Source organism: Salmo trutta, chromosome 36 (genome assembly GCF_901001165.1).
Source record: "Salmo trutta chromosome 36, fSalTru1.1, whole genome shotgun sequence".
Taxonomy (NCBI): Eukaryota; Metazoa; Chordata; class Actinopteri; order Salmoniformes; family Salmonidae; genus Salmo; species Salmo trutta.
Window position 1 is genome coordinate 8,810,330 of NC_042992.1, and position 18,551 is coordinate 8,828,880.

At 45.4% G+C, this 18,551-nt stretch overlaps 1 protein-coding gene across 3 annotated transcripts in view; it reads right to left on the reverse strand.

The window, feature by feature from the left end:
• Positions 1-15,977: 15,977 nt before the first annotated feature.
• LOC115175338 (programmed cell death 6-interacting protein) overlaps positions 15,978-18,551 on the reverse strand; it is a 33,504-nt gene continuing 30,930 nt past the window's right edge. For 2 of the 3 annotated variants that reach the window (XM_029734545.1, XM_029734543.1), the window contains exons 17-18: positions 17,329-17,516; positions 15,978-16,407 (exon numbers count right to left, since the gene is read on the reverse strand). In XM_029734545.1, coding sequence (XP_029590405.1) covers positions 16,170-16,407; positions 17,329-17,516 — 426 coding nt within the window. In that variant the 3' untranslated portion in view covers positions 15,978-16,169. The remainder of the gene's footprint in view (positions 16,408-17,328; positions 17,517-18,551) is intronic. The other variant, XM_029734544.1, reaches the window with a different exon arrangement.

Below are 18,551 nucleotides of genomic sequence, written 5' to 3' on the forward strand. Positions count from 1 at the left end.
TAACACAATGTGGAGAAGGTCAAGGGGCCTGAATACCTTCTGAATGCACTGTACACTACATGGCCAAAAGTATGTGGACAGCCCTTCAAATTAGTGGATTTGGATGGATTTCAAATTAGTGGATTTCAGACACACTCGTTGCTGTAAGTTGTATAAAATTGAGCACACTGCCATGCAATCTCCATAGCCAAACATTGGCAGTGGAATGGCCCTTTCTGAAGAGCTCAGTGACTTTCAACATGGCACCGTCATAGGATGCCACCTTTCAAATCAAATCAAACTTTTTTTGTCACATACGCCGAATTCAACAAGGGTAGACCTTACCGTGAAATGCTTACTTACAAGCCCTTAACCAACAGTGCGGTTCAAGAAGAGTTAAGAAAATATTTACCAAATAAACTAAAGTAACACAATAAAATAATAATGAGGCTATATACAGGGGGTACCGGTACCGAGTCAGTGTCAGCAAGTCAGTTTGTCAAATTTCTGCACTGTTAGAGCTGCAGTTATTGTGAAGTGGAAATGTGTAGGAGCAACAACGGCTCAACAGCGAAGTGGTAGGCCACACAAGCTCACAGTACGGCACCGCCAAGTGCTGAAGTGCGTAGGCAGTAAAAATCGTCTGTCCTTTGTTGCAACACTCATTACCGCGTTCGAAACTGCCTCTGGAAGCCTCGTCAGCACAACAACTGTTTGTTAGGAGCTTCATAAAATGGGTTTCCATGGCCGAGCAGCCGCACATCAGCCTAAGATCACCATGCACAATGCCAACCTTGGCTGGATTGGTGTAAAGCTCGCCGCCATTGGACTCTGGCGCAGTGGAAACGCATTCTCTGGAGTGATGAATCACGCTTCGCCATCCCAGCATGCTTTGGGCTTGGCTCGGAAGCAGCTGCAACTCCATCATCCCCTGGTAGCTTTGCTGCTGATTGGCTGCGACGAGAGTACGCACACACACCCCAAACACAACACGCAACACAGATATAAACACCCAACACATAAATGAATTGCTTGTTTGTTAAACGTTAATTCAAAGCTGTATCAATCGTTGTTATAGCTGACAAGTAGAGGACTAGCAGCAATTCAGAGCTCTCTTTTTCCCCTCTCTTTCTGTAGAGTAGAAGCAGCAGGGAAAGAGACCGGTTCACTGTGAGACCTCAGACTACATCTCTTACAGTGTAACGGCCCCCCTCCCTACTGCTACACACATTCACACGCATGTGGACACACACAGCAGTGTACCTGTAGGCTGTGTGGTCTGGGTAGGTGTGGCAGGTCTTTGGAGTGCTGAGTAGTAATACAGTACAGAGTTAAACATCATGTCAACACATGGAGCATTCTATTATACTGTTGTATCATTCTATCATTCTATTATTCTGTTCTATCATTCTATTATTCTGTTCTATCATTCTATTCTGTTCTATGATTCTATTCTATTATTCAGTTCTATTATTCTGTTCTATCATTCTATGATTCTATCAGTCCATGATTCTGTTCTATCATTCTATTATTCTGTTCTATCTTTCCATGATTCTGTTCTCATTCCATGATTCTGTTCTATTATGATGATGGTGTTGTGTTGTTCCTACCTGGGTTGGAGGGGGTTGGCAGTAGCTGGGGGGGTTGTGAGGAGGAGGAGGGGCGGTGTAGACTTAGCCCCTCCCACACAGAGTTAAGGGAGGGTATAGAGGCGGCGCTTCCGCCAATGACTGGCAGCTCACAGTCATGTGACCAAACTGGGAAGGCAGGTCCTCGCCCTGAGAACCACAGAGAGCGGTTAACAGACAGACAGACACACATGCACGCACTCCTACATTTATACTGTTGATGCTGCATACACTGTTATATCCACTAAATAAAAACATGCATGAACACACATCCTACACCCTACTGGGGAGGAACATTTAACCACCTGAGAGAGAGAACAACACATCATACCGTAGAGAACTACTGGGGAGGAACATTTAACCCCCTGAGAGAGAGAACTACTGGGGAGGAACATTTAACCCCCTGAGAGAGAGAACTACTGGGGAGGAACATTTAACCCCCTGAGAGAGAGAACTACTGGGGAGGAACATTTAACCCCCTGAGAGAGAGAACAACACATCATACCGTAGAGAACTACTGGGGAGGAACATTTAACCCCCTGAGAGAGAGAACTACTGGGGAGGAACATTTAACCCCCTGAGAGAGAGAACTACTGGGGAGGAACATTTAACCCCCTGAGAGAGAGAACTACTGGGGAGGAACATTTAACCCCCTGAGAGAGAGAACTACTGGGGAGGAACATTTAACCCCCTGAGAGAGAGAACTACTGGGGAGGAACATTTAACCACCTGAGAGAGAGAACAACACATCATACCGTAGAGAACTACTGGGGAGGAACATTTAACCCCCTGAGAGAGAGAACTACTGGAGAGGAACATTTAACCACCTGAGAGAGAGAACTACTGGGGAGGAACATTTAACCCCCTGAGAGAGAGAACTACTGGGGAGGAACATTTAACCACCTGAGAGAGAGAACAACACATCATACCGTAGAGAACTACTGGGGAGGAACATTTAACCCCCTGAGAGAGAGAACTACTGGGGAGGAACATTTAACCCCCTGAGAGAGAGAACTACTGGGGAGGAACATTTAACCACCTGAGAGAGAGAACAACACATCATACCGTAGAGAACTACTGGGGAGGAACATTTAACCCCCTGAGAGAGAGAACTACTGGGGAGGAACATTTAACCCCCTGAGAGAGAGAACTACTGGGGAGGAACATTTAACCCCCTGAGAGAGAGAACTACTGGGGAGGAACATTTAACCCCCTGAGAGAGAGAACTACTGGGGAGGAACATTTAACCCCCTGAGAGAGAGAACTACTGGGGAGGAACATTTAACCACCTGAGAGAGAGAACGTTTTTATTGTGAATCTTCCAGTACAAATAAATATATATTAAACACTGTGAAAATATATAATACTTATATTCTCCTTACAGTGTCTTCAGGAAAGTATTCAGACACCTTGACTTTTTACACTTTTACGTTACAGCCTTACTCTAAAATTTATTAAATTGTTTTTTTCCTCATTAGTCTACACACAATACCCCATAATGACAAAGCGAAAACAGGTTTCTAGAAACGTTTGCATATTTAGAAATAAAATAAAAAAAACTGACATACCTTATTTACTAATCAGACCCTTTGCTATGAGACTCGACATTGAGTTCAGGTGCATCCTGTTTCCATTGATCATCCTTGAAATGTTTCTTCAACTTGATTGGAGTCCACCTGTGGTAAATTCAGTTGATTGGACATGGCCTTCCCTGTAGCTCAGTTGGTAGAGCATGGTGTTTGCAACACCAGGGTTGTGGGTTTGATTCCCACGGGGGGCCAGCACAGAAAAAAAAACAACAAAAAAAGGTATGAAAAAATGTATGAAATTGTATAAACTATATGCATTCACTACTGTAAGTCGCTCTGGATAAGAGCGTCCGCTAAATGACGTAAATGTAAATGATTTGGAAAGGCACACACCTGTCTATATAAAGTCCTGCTCCAGTTTCAACAGCATCCTCCTGCCCCTTTAAGATGACATCACCATGACACGATTGTATTACCATGACATCATCGTGACATAATTTCTAACATCATTGCCGGCCAATCAGTTTCTCTCTCTCGGTCTCACACTCACAGACAGACAGACGAAGAGAGAGAGACAGACAGACAGAGAGAGAGAGAGAGGGGTGTGCAGGTCAATCCCAATAGAGCCTGTTTATTCCTGACTGGTGTCTGAGATGATTAGCGTGGACACTTTTGGCTCTTTGCTCTGCTCTACCTCATTGTCATGGCAACCTGGCAGCATGGTGGCAGAGCTCTGAAACATCAAGCATCACATTATTTGTTTGTGTGTGTGTGTGTGTGTGTGTGTGTGTGTGTGTGTGTGTGTGTGTGTGTGTGTGTGTGTGTGTGTGTGTGTGTGTGTGTGTGTGTGTGTTACCTGGCTGTTCTGGGTGGTGGGGAGGATCACACACAGCCATGCTTCACACTAACCTGCCTTTGGCCTGAAACACAACAACATTAACCAATGAAGTGGCTTGAAACACAACAACATTAACCAATGAAGTGGCTTGAAACACAACAACATTAACCAATGAAGTGGCTTGAAACACAACAACATTAACCAATGAAGTGGCTTGAAACACAACAACATTAACCAATGAAGTGGCTTGAAACACAACAACATTAACCAATGAAGTGGCTTGAAACACAACAACATTAACCAATGAAGTGGCTTGAAACACAACAACAACATTAACCAATGAAGTGGCCTGAAACTAGTGCTGAGCAATAAGTTATTTTTGAGTTCGGTTTCGGTTCGATTATGAAAAAATAATTTTCAGTTTTAATAATTTTTTCAACATGAAATCCAGTCTGCATTATGTGGGTTGAATGCTGTAATGATTATGGTTATTGTAGTTTAATTACCATGTTTTCTGAGCTAAACTATGTACAATATTGGCCTGTTGGAAACTACAACTCTCTCAGTTCGGACTGGATCTGATTTATCTCTAGAGAAACTGATCATTGAGCTCACAGAAGAACAAACAAAATGGAATTCACTTAATTGAACGGACGTCGGTCAATTAGTTGTTTATAAACAAAAATACAGAAATGTCGGTATTCACTCAGCGCTACCTGAACGCCATTAACCAATGAAGTGTTTTGAAACACAACAACAACCACATTAACCAATGAAGTGCAAGCCCTGCTTAACCGTGCTAAATGATATGATCACAGTCTGACAAACAAACATACACAACAGTGATACCTAGGGCTGTACGTAGTACAGGTGGATAGTACAGCTGCCTTCCTTCTCTTCCTGACTGGTTGCCCCTGGTTACTGACTCGTTTTTGTTAGACACCTCGTGACAAATCATCACACAGTGACATCACACAGTGACATCACACGACGTTCCTTAACCCAGGCGTCCAGTCGTCTCACCTGCTGTATCTGACCTATAGCATCGCCAGCACAACTCATCCATCACCTGCTGCTCTACCCTCCTGTTGTCATGGCGACCCTCCTCCTCCTCTGTGGCGATGGGGGGGGCTGAAGATGGATGATGGGGATGGGCATAACTCATCACATGACCTCAGCCCTGAGGATTCTGGGACCACCGCTGCAGACATCCTCCTTGAAACACACACACACCTACTTAATGTGACTTGTAGAGCCCATATAATAGCTAATACTGCCTCTCTCTTTCTCCTGGTCAGGTCTAGGTAGGGGTGTGTGTGTATGTGTGTGTGTGTGTGCGTGTGTGTGTGTGTGTGTGCGTGCGTGCGTGCGTGTGTGTTTATTCAGGCGTTAGTAACAGCAGCTGTGGGAAGCATCATCCAATCTGCTGGCAGCAATATTCCCAGAATTCCGAGCTGAGCTCTGGATCTCACTGGTGTGAAAAACCACATTCCGGCCAATGAGAGACTGAGAAAGAGGGAGGGAGAGAGAAAGGATACAGACAAAGAGATGGGGAGAATGAGTGAAGAACAGAGTGATGATTAAGAGAGAGAGGGATGGAAAAGAGGGCAGGTTTAGAATCGGCAGGAGGAGGAGAGTGGAGCATATGGGTTCAGCTGATCACTATGGTAACAGACATTATGGGATGCTCTAAGGAGAAGAGAGCTGAACTCTGCAGAAACTGTGACACACTCGTTAGAGTGTGACGGATGAAGGTGGGATGCAGGGACCAGTGTGTGTGTGTGTGTGTGTGTGTGTGTGTGTGTGTGTGTGTGTGTGTGTGTGTGTGTGTGTGTGTGTGAGTGATTGTGTGTGTGTGAGTGATTGTGTGTGTGTGTGTGTGTGTGAGTGATTGTGTGTGTGTGTGTGTGTGAGTGATTGTGTGTGTGTGTGTGTGTGTGTGTGTGTGTGTGAGTGATTGTGTGTGTGTGTGTGAGTGATTGTGTGTGTGTGTGTGAGTGATTGTGTGTGTGTGTGTGTGTGTGTGTGTGTGTGTGTGTGTGTGAGGGATCGTGTGTGTGTGTGTGAGTGATTGTGTGTGTGTGTGTTTAGGACGGTGCGCCATCATTCTGCTTATCCAACAGGTGCCCCTGTGCCAGAGGAGAGAGCCTTCTGGAAGGTTCTCCCATCTCCACAGATGAACTCTAAAGTTCTGTCAGAGTGACCATCAGGTTCTTGTTCACCTCCCTGACCAAGATCCTTCTCCCCAGATTGCTGTTTGGCCGGGCGGCCAGCTCTAGGAAGAGTCTTGGTGGTACAAAACCCTCTCCATTTAAGAATGATGGAGGCCACTGTTTTCTTGGGGACCTTCAATGCTCCAGACATTTTTTGGTACCCTTTCCCAGATCTGTGCCTCGACACAATCCTGTCTCAGAGCTCTACCTTTTATAGACAGGTGTTTGTCTTTCCAAATCATGTCCAATCAATAGAATTTATCACAGATGGACTCCAATCAAGTTGTAGAAACATCTCAAGAATGATCAATGGAAACAGGATGCACCTGAGCTAAAAGCTCTTTTTGCTTTGTCTTTATGGGGTATTGTAATGTCTTTATGGGGTATTGTGATGTCTTTATGGGGTATTGTGATGTCTTTATGGGGTATTGTGATGTCATTATGGGGTATTGTGATGTCTTTATGGGGTATTGTGATGTCATTATGGGGTATTGTGATGTCTTTATGGGGTATTGTGATGTCTTTATGGGGTATTGTGATGTCATTATGGGGTATTGTGATGTCTTTATGGGGTATTGTTATGTCATTATGGGGTATTGTGATGTCTTTATGGGGTATTGTGATGTCTTTATGGGGTATTGTGATGTCATTATGGGGTATTGTGATGTCTTTATGGGGTATTGTGATGTCTTATGGGGTATTGTGATGTCTTTATGGGGTATTGTGATGTCATTATGGGGTATTGTAATGTCTTTATGGGGTATTGTGATGTCTTTATGGGGTATTGTGATGTCTTTATGGGGTATTGTGATGTCATTATGGGGTATTGTAATGTCTTTATGGGGTATTGTGATGTCTTTATGGGGTATTGTGATGTCTTTATGGGTTATTGTGATGTCTTTATGGGGTATTGTGATGTCTTTATGGGGTATTGTGATGTCTTTATGGGGTATTGTGATGTCATTATGGGGTATTGTGATGTCTTTATGGGGTATTGTGATGTCTTTATGGGGTATTGTGATGTCTTTATGGGGTATTGTGATGTCTTTATGGGGTATTGTGATGTCTTTATGGGGTATTGTGATGTCATTATGGGGTATTGTGATGTCTTTATGGGGTATTGTGATGTCTTTATGGGGTATTGTGATGTCATTATGGGGTATTGTGATGTCTTTATGGGGTATTGTGATGTCTTTATGGGGTATTGTGATGTCTTTATGGGGTATTGTGATGTCATTATGGGGTATTGTAATGTCTTTATGGGGTATTGTGATGTCATTATGGGGTATTGTGATGTCTTTATGGGGTATTGTGATGTCTTTATGGGGTATTGTGATGTCTTTATGGGGTATTGTGATGTCTTTATGGGGTATTGTGATGTCTTTATGGGGTATTGTGATGTCTTTATGGGGTATTGTGATGTCATTATGGGGTATTGTAATGTCTTTATGGGGTATTGTGATGTCATTATGGGGTATTGTGATGTCTTTATGGGGTATTGTGATGTCTTTATGGGGTATTGTAATGTCTTTATGGGGTATTGTGATGTCATTATGGGGTATTGTGATGTCTTTATGGGGTATTGTGATGTCTTTATGGGGTATTGTGATGTCATTATGGGGTATTGTGATGTCATTATGGGGTATTGTGATGTCATTATGGGGTATTGTGTGTAGAGTGATGAGGATTTTTTTGATTATTTAATCAATTTTAGAATACGGCTGTAACTTAACAAAATGTTTAAAAAAAAAGGGAAGGAGTCTGAATACTTTCTGAATGCACTGTAGGTGTGTGTGTGTGTTATTCCCGTAGCCTGGCTGAGCTAATATACATTATGTTTGACCCCTAATGACCTCCAGCTCACAGCCTTCACTGGGCTTTCAACCAAACCTATCTCTCCGATCTCTCACCCTCTCTCTCACAGCCTTCACTGGGCTTTCTACCAAACCTATCTCTCCGATCTCTCACCCTCTCTCTCTCCTTACCCCTCTCAGTCTCCCTCCCTCCCTCTCTCCTTACCCCTCTCAGTCTCCCTCCCTCCCTCTCTCCTTACCCCTCTCAATCTCCCTCTCTCCCTCTCTCCTTACCCCTCTCAGTCTCCCTCCCTCCCTCTCTCCTTACCCCTCTCAGTCTCCCTCCCTCCCTCCCTCTCTCCTTACCCCTCTGTCTCCCTCCCTCCCTCTCTCCTTACCCCTCTCAGTCTCCCTCCCTCCCTCTCTCCTTACCCCTCTCGGTCTCCCTCCCTCCCTCTCTCCTTACCCCTCTCAGTCTCCCTCCCTCTCTCTACCTCCCTCTCTCCTTACCCCTCTCCCTCCCTCCCTCCCTCCCTCCCTCCCTCCTTACCCTTCTCGGTCTCCCTCCTTCTCTCTACCTCTATCTCAGCTGGACCAGAGCAGCACACTGTCACAGCTGGTTGATCAAGTATTTCAGTTGCCTTTTGACCTAATTATTCGGTGCCCATTCAGCAAAACTTGTGAACCTGAATTGTTCAGAACAAGCAAAACTGTTATCCGGTGTTTGTCAACATTTAGTAAACATTTATTAATAATATCTGACTGACCATGTGGGCTTGTTTGTCAGCCCTCGTTATGAAAATAACATAAAGTAATTTAACTGGGGGGGGGGCTGACTAACCCATGTATATAGGCCTATCTATAAAAACTGCAAAACCCGAAGCATCGACAGCCGAGCGACATAAACAACAACAACACCATCATCATTACAGGATGTGGACAACGACAGAGTAAAATATTATTTGCCACGTTAATAAATAGAGTGTGTTGTTTTACCTTGTGGGAGCTGATCCATTTACCGGGAGCTCCTCAAGAGGTGTGTCCGTGTCAAATCTCACCTGAGAGGCTGCGGTCAGGCCATTTTAGACATCTTCTTGAGGGAGACGTCACCGTTCGTCTCCCCCGGCCGCCTCCCCCGTTCGTCTCCCCCGTTCGTCTCCCCCGGCCGCCTCCCCCGGCCGCCTCCCCCGTTCGTCTCCCCCGTTCGTCTCCCCCGGCCGTCTCCCCCGGCCGTCTCCCCCGGCCGCCTCCCCCGTTCGTCTCCCCCGTTCGCCTCCCCCGTTCGTCTCCCCCGTTCGTCTCCCCCGGCCGCCTCCCCCGGCCGCCTCCCCCGTTCGTCTCCCCCGTTCGTCTCCCCCGGCCGTCTCCCCCGGCCGTCTCCCCCGTTCGACTCCCCCGGCCGCCTCCCCCGGCCGTCTCCCCCGGCCGCCTCCCACTGTTCTATGTCAGTCATCTGCACGGTGCACAAGATGCCTCTCTCTCTCTCTCAAACACAACAGCAGCTCTCACTGCACTGAATCTGAAACGCACGCGAACAAAATTCTCTCTCCCTCTATGTATCCATCTATCTCTCTAGTTGACAGCTGCTAGTCTAGTGGTATAGTATGGTAGGCACAGCGGGCAGGGAAGGAGGCTGAGTGTTGGCCTCATCTCCCCAAGGCTCAGACATAGACCCACATATGATATAAAACCTATTAGAAAGCCGTGTGAGTCAGTGTGTGAGTCAGTGTGTGAGTCAGGGTGTGAGTCAGTGTGTGAGTCAGTGTGTGAGTCAGTGTGTGAGTCAGTGTGTGAGTCAGTATGTGAGTCCGTGTGTGAGTCAGTGTGTGAGTCAGTATGTGAGTCAGTATGTGAGTCAGTGTGTGAGTCAGTGTGTGAGTCAGTGTGTGAGTCAGTATGTGAGTCAGTGTGTGAGTCAGTGTGTGACTCAGTGTGTGAGTCAGTGTGTGAGTCAGTGTGTGAGTCAGTATGTGAGTCAGTGTGTGAGTCAGTGTGTGAGTCAGTGTGTAAGTCAGTGTGTGTGTGAGTCAGTGTGTGTGTGAGTCAGTGTGTGAGTCAGTGTGTGAGTCAGTGTGTAAGTCAGTATGTGAGTCAGTGTGTGAGTCAGTGTGTGAGTCAGTGTGTAAGTCAGTGTGTGAGTCAGTGTGTGAGTCAGTGTGTGAGTCAGTGTGTGAGTCAGTGTGTGAGTCAGTATGTGAGTCAGTGTGTGAGTCAGTGTGTGTGTGAGAGAGTCAGTATGTGAGTCAGTGTGTGAGTCAGAGTGTGAGTCAGTATGTGAGTCAGTGTGTGAGTCAGTGTGTGTGTGTGTGAGTCAGTATGTGAGTCAGTGTGTGAGTCAGTGTGTGAGTCAGAGTGTGAGTCAGTATGTGAGTCAGTGTGTGAGTCAGTATGTGAGTCAGAGTGTGAGTCAGTATGTGAGTCAGTGTGTGAGTCAGTGTGTGTGTGTGAGTCAGTATGTGAGTCAGTGTGTGAGTCAGTGTGTGAGTCAGTGTGTGAGTCAGTGTGTGAGTCAGTATGTGAGTCAGTATGTGAGTCAGTGTGTGAGTCAGTGTGTGTGTGTGTGAGTCAGTATGTGAGTCAGTGTGTGAGTCAGTATGTGAGTCAGAGTGTGAGTCAGTATGTGAGTCAGTGTGTGAGTCAGTATGTGAGTCAGTGTGTGAGTCAGTGTGTAAGTCAGTATGTGAGTCAGTGTGTGAGTCAGTGTGTAAGTCAGTATGTGAGTCAGTGTGTGAGTCAGAGTGTGAGTCAGTGTGTGAGTCAGTGTGTGAGTCAGAGTGTGAGAGTCAGTATGTGAGTCAGTGTGTGAGTCAGTGTGTGTGTGAGAGTCAGTGTGTAAGTCAGTATGTGAGTCAGTGTGTGTGTGAGTCAGTATGTGAGTCAGTGTGTGAGTCAGAGTGTGAGTCAGTATGTGAGTCAGAGTGTGAGTCAGTGTGTGAGTCAGTATGTGAGTCAGAGTGTGAGTCAGTATGTGAGTCAGTGTGTGAGTCAGAGTGTGAGTCAGTATGTGAGTCAGAGTGTGAGTCAGTGTGTGAGTCAGTGTGTGAGTCAGAGTGTGAGTCAGTGTGTGAGTCAGAGTGTGAGTCAGTATGTGAGTCAGTGTGTGAGTCAGTATGTGAGTCAGTGTGAGTCAGTATGTGAGTCAGTGTGTGAGTCAGTGTGTGTGTGTGAATCAGTATGTGAGTCAGTGTGTGAGTCAGTATGTGAGTCAGAATGTGAGTCAGTTTTTGAGTCAGAGTGTGAGTCAGTATGTGAGTCAGAGTGTGAGTCAGAGTGTGAGTCAGTGTGTGAGTCAGTGTGAGTCAGTATGTGAGTCAGAGTTTGAGTCAGAGTGTGAGTCAGTGTGTGAGTCAGAGTGTGAGTCAGTGTGTGAGTCAGTGTGTGAGTCAGTATGTGAGTCAGTGTGTGAGTCAGAGTGTGAGTCAGTCTGTGAGTCAGTATGTGAGTCAGTGTGTGAGTCAGAGTGTGAGTCAGAGTGTGAGTCAGTATGTGAGTCAGAGTGTGAGTCAGAGCTAAAGCCTGGGCGTGTTATACCTATGAGCGTCGGGAGCAAACACAAGTCTTTCGGTTTCAATCACCTTTTTCTGGATCCATGTATTGATTGGTTATTCTGAGGCAGGAAATGAGATCGTAGGGGGCGTGTCCCATGTCAACGGAGTTTGTGTTTGTCTCAGTGGAGGCTGGTGAGGGGAGGACGGCTCATAATAATGTCTGGAACGGATCAAATGGAATGACATCTAACACCTGGAAACCATCTGTTTGATGTATTTGATACCATTCCACCATCTGCTCCAGTCATTACCACGGTACCGTCCTCCCCTATTAAGGTGTTTGATGTATTTGATACCATTCCACCATCTGCTCCAGTCATTACCACGGTACCGTCCTCCCCTATTAAGGTGTTTGATGTATTTGATACCATTCCACTATCTGCTCCAGTCATTACCACGGTACCGTCCTCCCCTATTAAGGTGTTTGATGTATTTGATACCATTCCACCATCTGCTCCAGTCGTTACCACGGTACCGTCCTCCCCTATTAAGGTGTTTGATGTATTTGATACCATTCCACCATCTGCTCCAGTCGTTACCACGGTACCGTCCTCCCCTATTAAGGTGTTTGATGTATTTGATACCATTCCACCATCTGCTCCAGTCGTTACCACGGTACCGTCCTCCCCTATTAAGGTGTTTGATGTATTTGATACCATTCCACCATCTGCTCCAGTCGTTACCACGGTACCGTCCTCCCCTATTAAGGTGTTTGATGTATTTGAAGAGGAGAGAGAGGAGAGAGAGAGGAGGGAGAGGAGAGAGAGAGGAGGGAGAGGAGAGAGGAGAGAGAGAGAGAAAGAGAGGAGAGAGAGGAGAGAGGAGAGAGATGGACGCAGAGTCATTCTGAGCTGACCTCACACTGGGCGCCAATCTGTCAGACTCACACACATACACGTTTTCTAGGTTTATGTCAATGCGCGCACACACACACACACCAAGTTAATATATCTGGAGACGGAAATCACCAGCGGGAAATTGTGATTGGATGAGATCATGACCTCAGAGGAATTCATTTGCATAATAATTTACCTGGAGACGCTCAGGAGGTTAGGTGTGTGATTGGGGGTACATTTAAATAAAACAAATCTCTGTGTTAGAAAGAGAGTGTGTGTGTGTGTGTGTGTGTGTGTGTGTGTGTGTGTGTGTGTGTGTGTGTGTGTGTGTGTGTGTGTGTGTGTGTGTGTGTTTTCTAGTTGGTAGAGCATGGTGTTTGCAACGCCAGGGTTGTGGGTTCGATTCCCCAGGGGGGCCAGTACAAAAATAAAATAAAAAATGCATTAAATTAAATGTATGTATTCACTAATGTAAGTCGCTCTGGATAAGAGCGTCTGCTAAATGACTGTAATGTGTGTGTGTGTAAATAAGTGAGACAGGTGAATAGCCATGTGGACTTAGACATAGCATCATTGTACCTGTCCCATTATGGCGTGTCTGAGCGCAGAGCCGTTGAGATATCTCCATTTTCACGTAGTCACTTTTCTTCTACCACGTCTATGAGTTGGTGAACTAACTGGAAGGGTGCACACTGCCACCTGGAGTGTGTTGTTTGAACAGGTACAAAGTCAAGGACCGTGATTTACTGCCACCAGCAGTTATGGAATGTTTGCTCACAAGTGCAACTCATTGGCTGATCCTTCCTCGTGACCTGGATGTAATTATGTGATCCTTCATTAACCCATAGGAAGTCCCACCCAGTTGACTACTTCAAAATGGTGGATGTCCTCAATGGCACCTGCCTATGTTAAAACTGGCTTTTGGACACTAGAGTCCTGTATCTATCCCTTTGGTGGAGGCCGTTCCAACCGTCTTGCAAGATGCACTGCTCTCGGGGCCATGCCAGCCCTCTCCTGGCTACTTCCTTTAACTACAGGAAAACTACATCTGTAGCTTTCAGCACACTGGACAAGGAAGTATAAATGGTATAAAAATGTATAAGTCTATGGTTCTGAAGATCAAAGACAATGTTCCTGAATAAAGTACACTCAGCAATCTGCACACAGGTGTCTGGTATGGTATCCAGAGGGGTTTAATCACATTAGAACCACAGAGCGAATGAGAAACAGTCTGTTGTTTGGTTAACCACATACACTCTTATATATATATAATATACAGAGCCTTCACTAAGCATTCACAGCCCTTGACTTATTCCACATTTTGTTTAACAGTCTGAATTCAAAATGGATCAAATGGATTTTTCCTCTCACTCCATCATGACATCACAATACCCCATCATGATATCACAATACTCCATCATGATATCACAATACTCCATCATGACATCACAATACCCCATCATGACATCACAATACTCCATCATGATATCACAATACTCCATCATGACATCACAATACCCCATCATGACATCATAATACCCCATCATGACAAAGTGAAAACATGTTTTTAGACATTTTGCTAATTTGATTGAAAATGAAATATCTAATTTTACATAAGTATTCACACCCGAGTCAATACTTTGTATAAGCACCATCGGCAGTGACGACAGCGGTGAGTCTTTCTGGGTAAGTCTATGCACGTCCACACTTGGATTGTGTAACATTTGCCCATTACTCATTTAAAAATGATTCAAGCTCTGTCAAATTGGTTGTTGAGCAATGATAGACAACCATTCTCAGGACTTGCCGTAGGTTTTCAAGTAGATTCATGTCAAAACTGTAATTCGGCCACTCAGGAACATGCACTGTCTTGGTAATTCACTCCAGTGTAAATTTGTTATTGTGTTTTAGGTTATTGTCCTGCTGAAAGGTGAATTCATCTCCCAGTGTCTGGTGGAAAGCAAACTGAACCAGGTTTTCCTCTAGGAGTTTACCTGTGCTTAGAGCCATTCTGTTAATTTATTTATCCTGAAAACTCCCCACTTCTTTCATGATTATATGCATACCCATAAAATGATGCAGCCACCCCTCTGCTTCAAAATATGGATAGTGGTACTCAGTAATGTTTTGATTTGAATTTGTCCCAAACATAACACTTTGAATTCACCATTGGCCACATGGTGAAATCCCTGAGCAGTTTCCTTCCTCTCTAGCAACTGAGTTAGGAAGGACATATCTTTGTAGTGACTGGGTTCCTTGATACACCATCCAAAGTGTAATTAATAACTTCACCATGCTCAAAAGGGATATTCAATGTCTGCTTCTTTTTCTTTTTACCCATCTACCAATATGTGCCTTTCTTTGCGAAGCATTGTAAAACTTCCTTGGTCTTTGTGGTTGAATCAGTTTTTGAAATTCCCTGCTCGACTGAGGGACTTTAACCTGTTTGGGGTACGGAGATGAGGTAGTCATTCAACAATCATGTTAAAACTCTTACTGCACACAGAGTGATTCCATGCAACTTATTTAAGCTTGACATAAAGGGTTTGAATACATACTGACTCAATACAACTTTTCATTATGAAATCATTTGCATTTTAATGTATTTAAAAAAAAAAAAAAGACATGATTCCACTTCGAGGGGGCCAGTGACAAAAAAACTAGATATAATCAATTTTAAATTCAGGCTGTAACAAAATTAGGGAAGTCAAGGGGTGTGAATATTTTCTGAAGGCCACTGTATCTAATCATCTTTATCCCAGAAAAGCATCTACAGCCGTACTCTGATTGTAGGAGAGAATGCATCTCCAACGGTCCTCAACTAAATGAGAAAACCGACAGGCCGTTTCCATTGGATCAGTACATCAGTATTATTCATTAGAAAACTAGGATATAGTTGTAATAGAAGCGCCAGGGAATTAGCTGGGTGATCAGAGCTGGGCAAAACGGTTTGATAACAGACAAGGAACATTTGTTCAAGTCGTACATTCGCACTACTGAACACAACCTTCGGTCCCTCAATCAGTGACATTGTATGGGACCATCCATCCGCTCCCAAATAAGGAATCATGCCTATAGACTACGCCCTCATCCCAGAATGCAGAGAGGCTCCTCAGAGCTAGCAGTGAAAATGTGTCCTTGAGCAAGGCACTTAACCCTCATTTGCTCCAGGGGTGTCGTACTACTATGACTGACCCTGCAAAACACCACGTCACTGCACATGTCCGGTGTATGTGACAATAAAATGTTATTTTGTTTTATTTTTTAGTGTTCTAAAGAGGCCCAGCCCATACCAGGAAGCCAGTTAGACCAGGACGAGAAGTTAGGAATTAAATAAAGAATCAACACAATAATTAGAAAAATGATATGAAAAACGAATTAAACAAGGGTGATGGGATAGATTAAAGGGAAGAGAGAGAGAGAGAGAGAGAGAGAGAGAGAGAGAGAGAGAGAGAGAGAGAGAGAGAGAGAGAGAGAGAGGAGAGAGAGAGAGAGAGAGAGAGAGAGAGAGAGAGAGAGAGAGAGAGAGAGAGAGAGAGAGAGAGAGAGAGAGAGAGAGAGAGAGAGAGAGAGAGAGAGAGAGAGAGAGAGAGAGAGAGAGAGAGAGAGAGAGAGAGAGAGAGAGAGAGAGAGAGAGAGAGAGAGAGAGAGAGAGAGAGAGAGAGAGAGGAGGGAGGGAGAGAAGGAGGGAGGGAGGGAAGGAGAGAATTTATTGCAGAGGGCAGTATCACGGTTTCTGCTGTCAGTTAGAGGATGGATAGCAGAGGGGAGGGATGAAAAGGGGGAAGAGAGGGAATGATAGAGTTTACACAGTAGTTATTGTTGTGGGTAGTATGGTTGATGTGGTGGGTGCTGGGGCTGCTGTTGGTAGGTGTAGGGGTGCTGCTGTGTGGGGGGGGGGCCCGGGGAAGCCCCCCTGTCCGGGTGCTGGGGCCTGCTGATAGGGGACGTAGGGCTGCATGTTGGGCTGCATAGCGGGGGGCATGTTGTACTGGCCGAACGCTGCATACGGGTTATAACCCATAGGCATCTGGTATGCATACCTGGAGATACAGAGAGAGAGAGAGTTAGGAGAGACAGAGAGAGTTAGGAGAGAGAGGGGGAGGGATCGTTAGAAGGGGAGAGAGGGATAGTTAGAAGGGGAGAGAGGGAGAGTTAGGAGAGAGAGGGGGAGGGATCATTAGAAGGGGAGAGAGAGAGAGAGTTAGGAGAGAGAGGGGGAGGGATAGTTAGAAGGGGAGAGAGAGAGAGTTAGGAGAGAGAGGGGGAGGGATCATTAGAAGGGGAGAGAGAGAGAGAGTTAGGAGAGAGAGGGGGAGGGATAGTTAGAAGGGGAGAGAGAGAGAGTTAGGAGAGAGAGGGGGAGGGATCATTAGAAGGGGAGAGAGGGATCGTTAGAAGGGGAGAGAGGGATAGTTAGAAGGGGAGAGAGGGATCGTTAGGAGAGAGAGGGGGAGGGATCATTAGAAGGGGAGAGAGAGAGAGTTAGGAGAGAGAGGGGGAGGGATCATTAGAAGGGGAGAGAGAGAGAGAGTTAGGAGAGAGAGGGGGAGGGATAGTTAGAAGGGGAGAGAGAGAGAGTTAGGAGAGAGAGGGGGAGGGATCATTAGAAGGGGAGAGAGAGAGAGAGTTAGGAGAGAGAGGGGGAGGGATAGTTAGAAGGGGAGAGAGAGAGAGAGTTAGGAGAGAGAGGGGGAGGGATAGTTAGAAGGGGAGAGAGAGAGAGAGAGTTAGAAGGGGAGAGAGAGAGAGTTAGGAGAGAGAGGGGGAGGGATAGTTAGAAGGGGAGAGAGAGAGAGAGTTAGAAGGGGAGAGAGAGAGAGTTAGGAGAGAGAGGGGGAGGGATAGTTAGAAGGGGAGAGAGAGAGAGACAGCAATGGAAGTGTGACTAGAACAACGGACGAATAACAGTTGTGCAACTCTCACACAGTCTGCTGACTGGGACAATAAAGGTATTGATTCACCCTGGGTATCCCTGGTAGGTGGGGTAAGGCGGTCCCTGTGCCTGTGAGGGAGGGGCCATGGGTGGGGGGTTTCCTGGTTGAGGCTGGTTGTCTGGAGGGTTGCCGGGTGCGGAGGCGGCCTGGGGGGTGAAGGCAGGGGGAGGGGGCCGCTGGGGCGGCTGGGCCTTCACCTGGGGCTGCTGAGGCTGCTGGGAACGGGAAAGAAGGGAAAAATCAGAGATCAATAAAAAAAACGGAATAAAAAAAATAGATAAATAGTAAACACTGTGATAAACATTTAATTTATTGATTGCTTGAAAAATTATATTTTCACAATAAGAGACAGCATTAGTCATTTTTATCTCTGTCGTGATTGAGCGAGTTCGATCAGGCTGAACCGGTGAGGAGGAGCAGCCTGATCAAATCCAACAGTAATCTGTGCTGCCCAGTCATATCGTCAACAAAGCAGCATGGCACATCATTCAAAAACATGTCTTCTCCATCAAATATAGGTTGGAATTTTCCAACATGTTTTCCTTGAGAAGGTAGATAAGTCTGTGCTTTGTTTGTTTGTTATCAAGCGCAAACATTCTTAAAAACAGAGTTGTCTGTTTAAACAACTAGCACGCAGCTCAGACACCCATACATACCCCACAAGACATGCCACCAGAGGTCTTTTCACAGTCCACAAGTCCAGAACAGACTGTGGGAGGAGCACAGAACTACATAGAGCCATGACTACAGAGAAATCTATTCCACATCAGGTAACTGTTGCAGCAGTAAAATAACATTTAAAAAAACTGATCAAAATACACCTTATGGAACAGCGAGGTACAAACACACACACATGCTGCAAACACACATACTGTAAACACACACACACACACACACACACACACACACACACACACACTGTACAAACAAACACATGCTGTACACACACACGCCTGGATGGTGTTGTAGTAGAGTAGTGGCCGTGGGGCACAATATATTGTAAAATGCATTTAATGTTTAAAAATTGTATTATAATGTATATTACTGCCTTACATTTTTGCTGGACCCCAGGAAGATTATCTGCTGCCTTGGCATGTGTTTTACATATAAACTCAGCAAAAATAAAGAAACGTCCTCTCACTGTCAACTGTGTTTATTTTCAGCAAACTTAACATGTGTAAATATTTGTATGAACATAAGATTCAACAACTGAGACATAAACAGAACAAGTTCCCACAGACATGTGACTA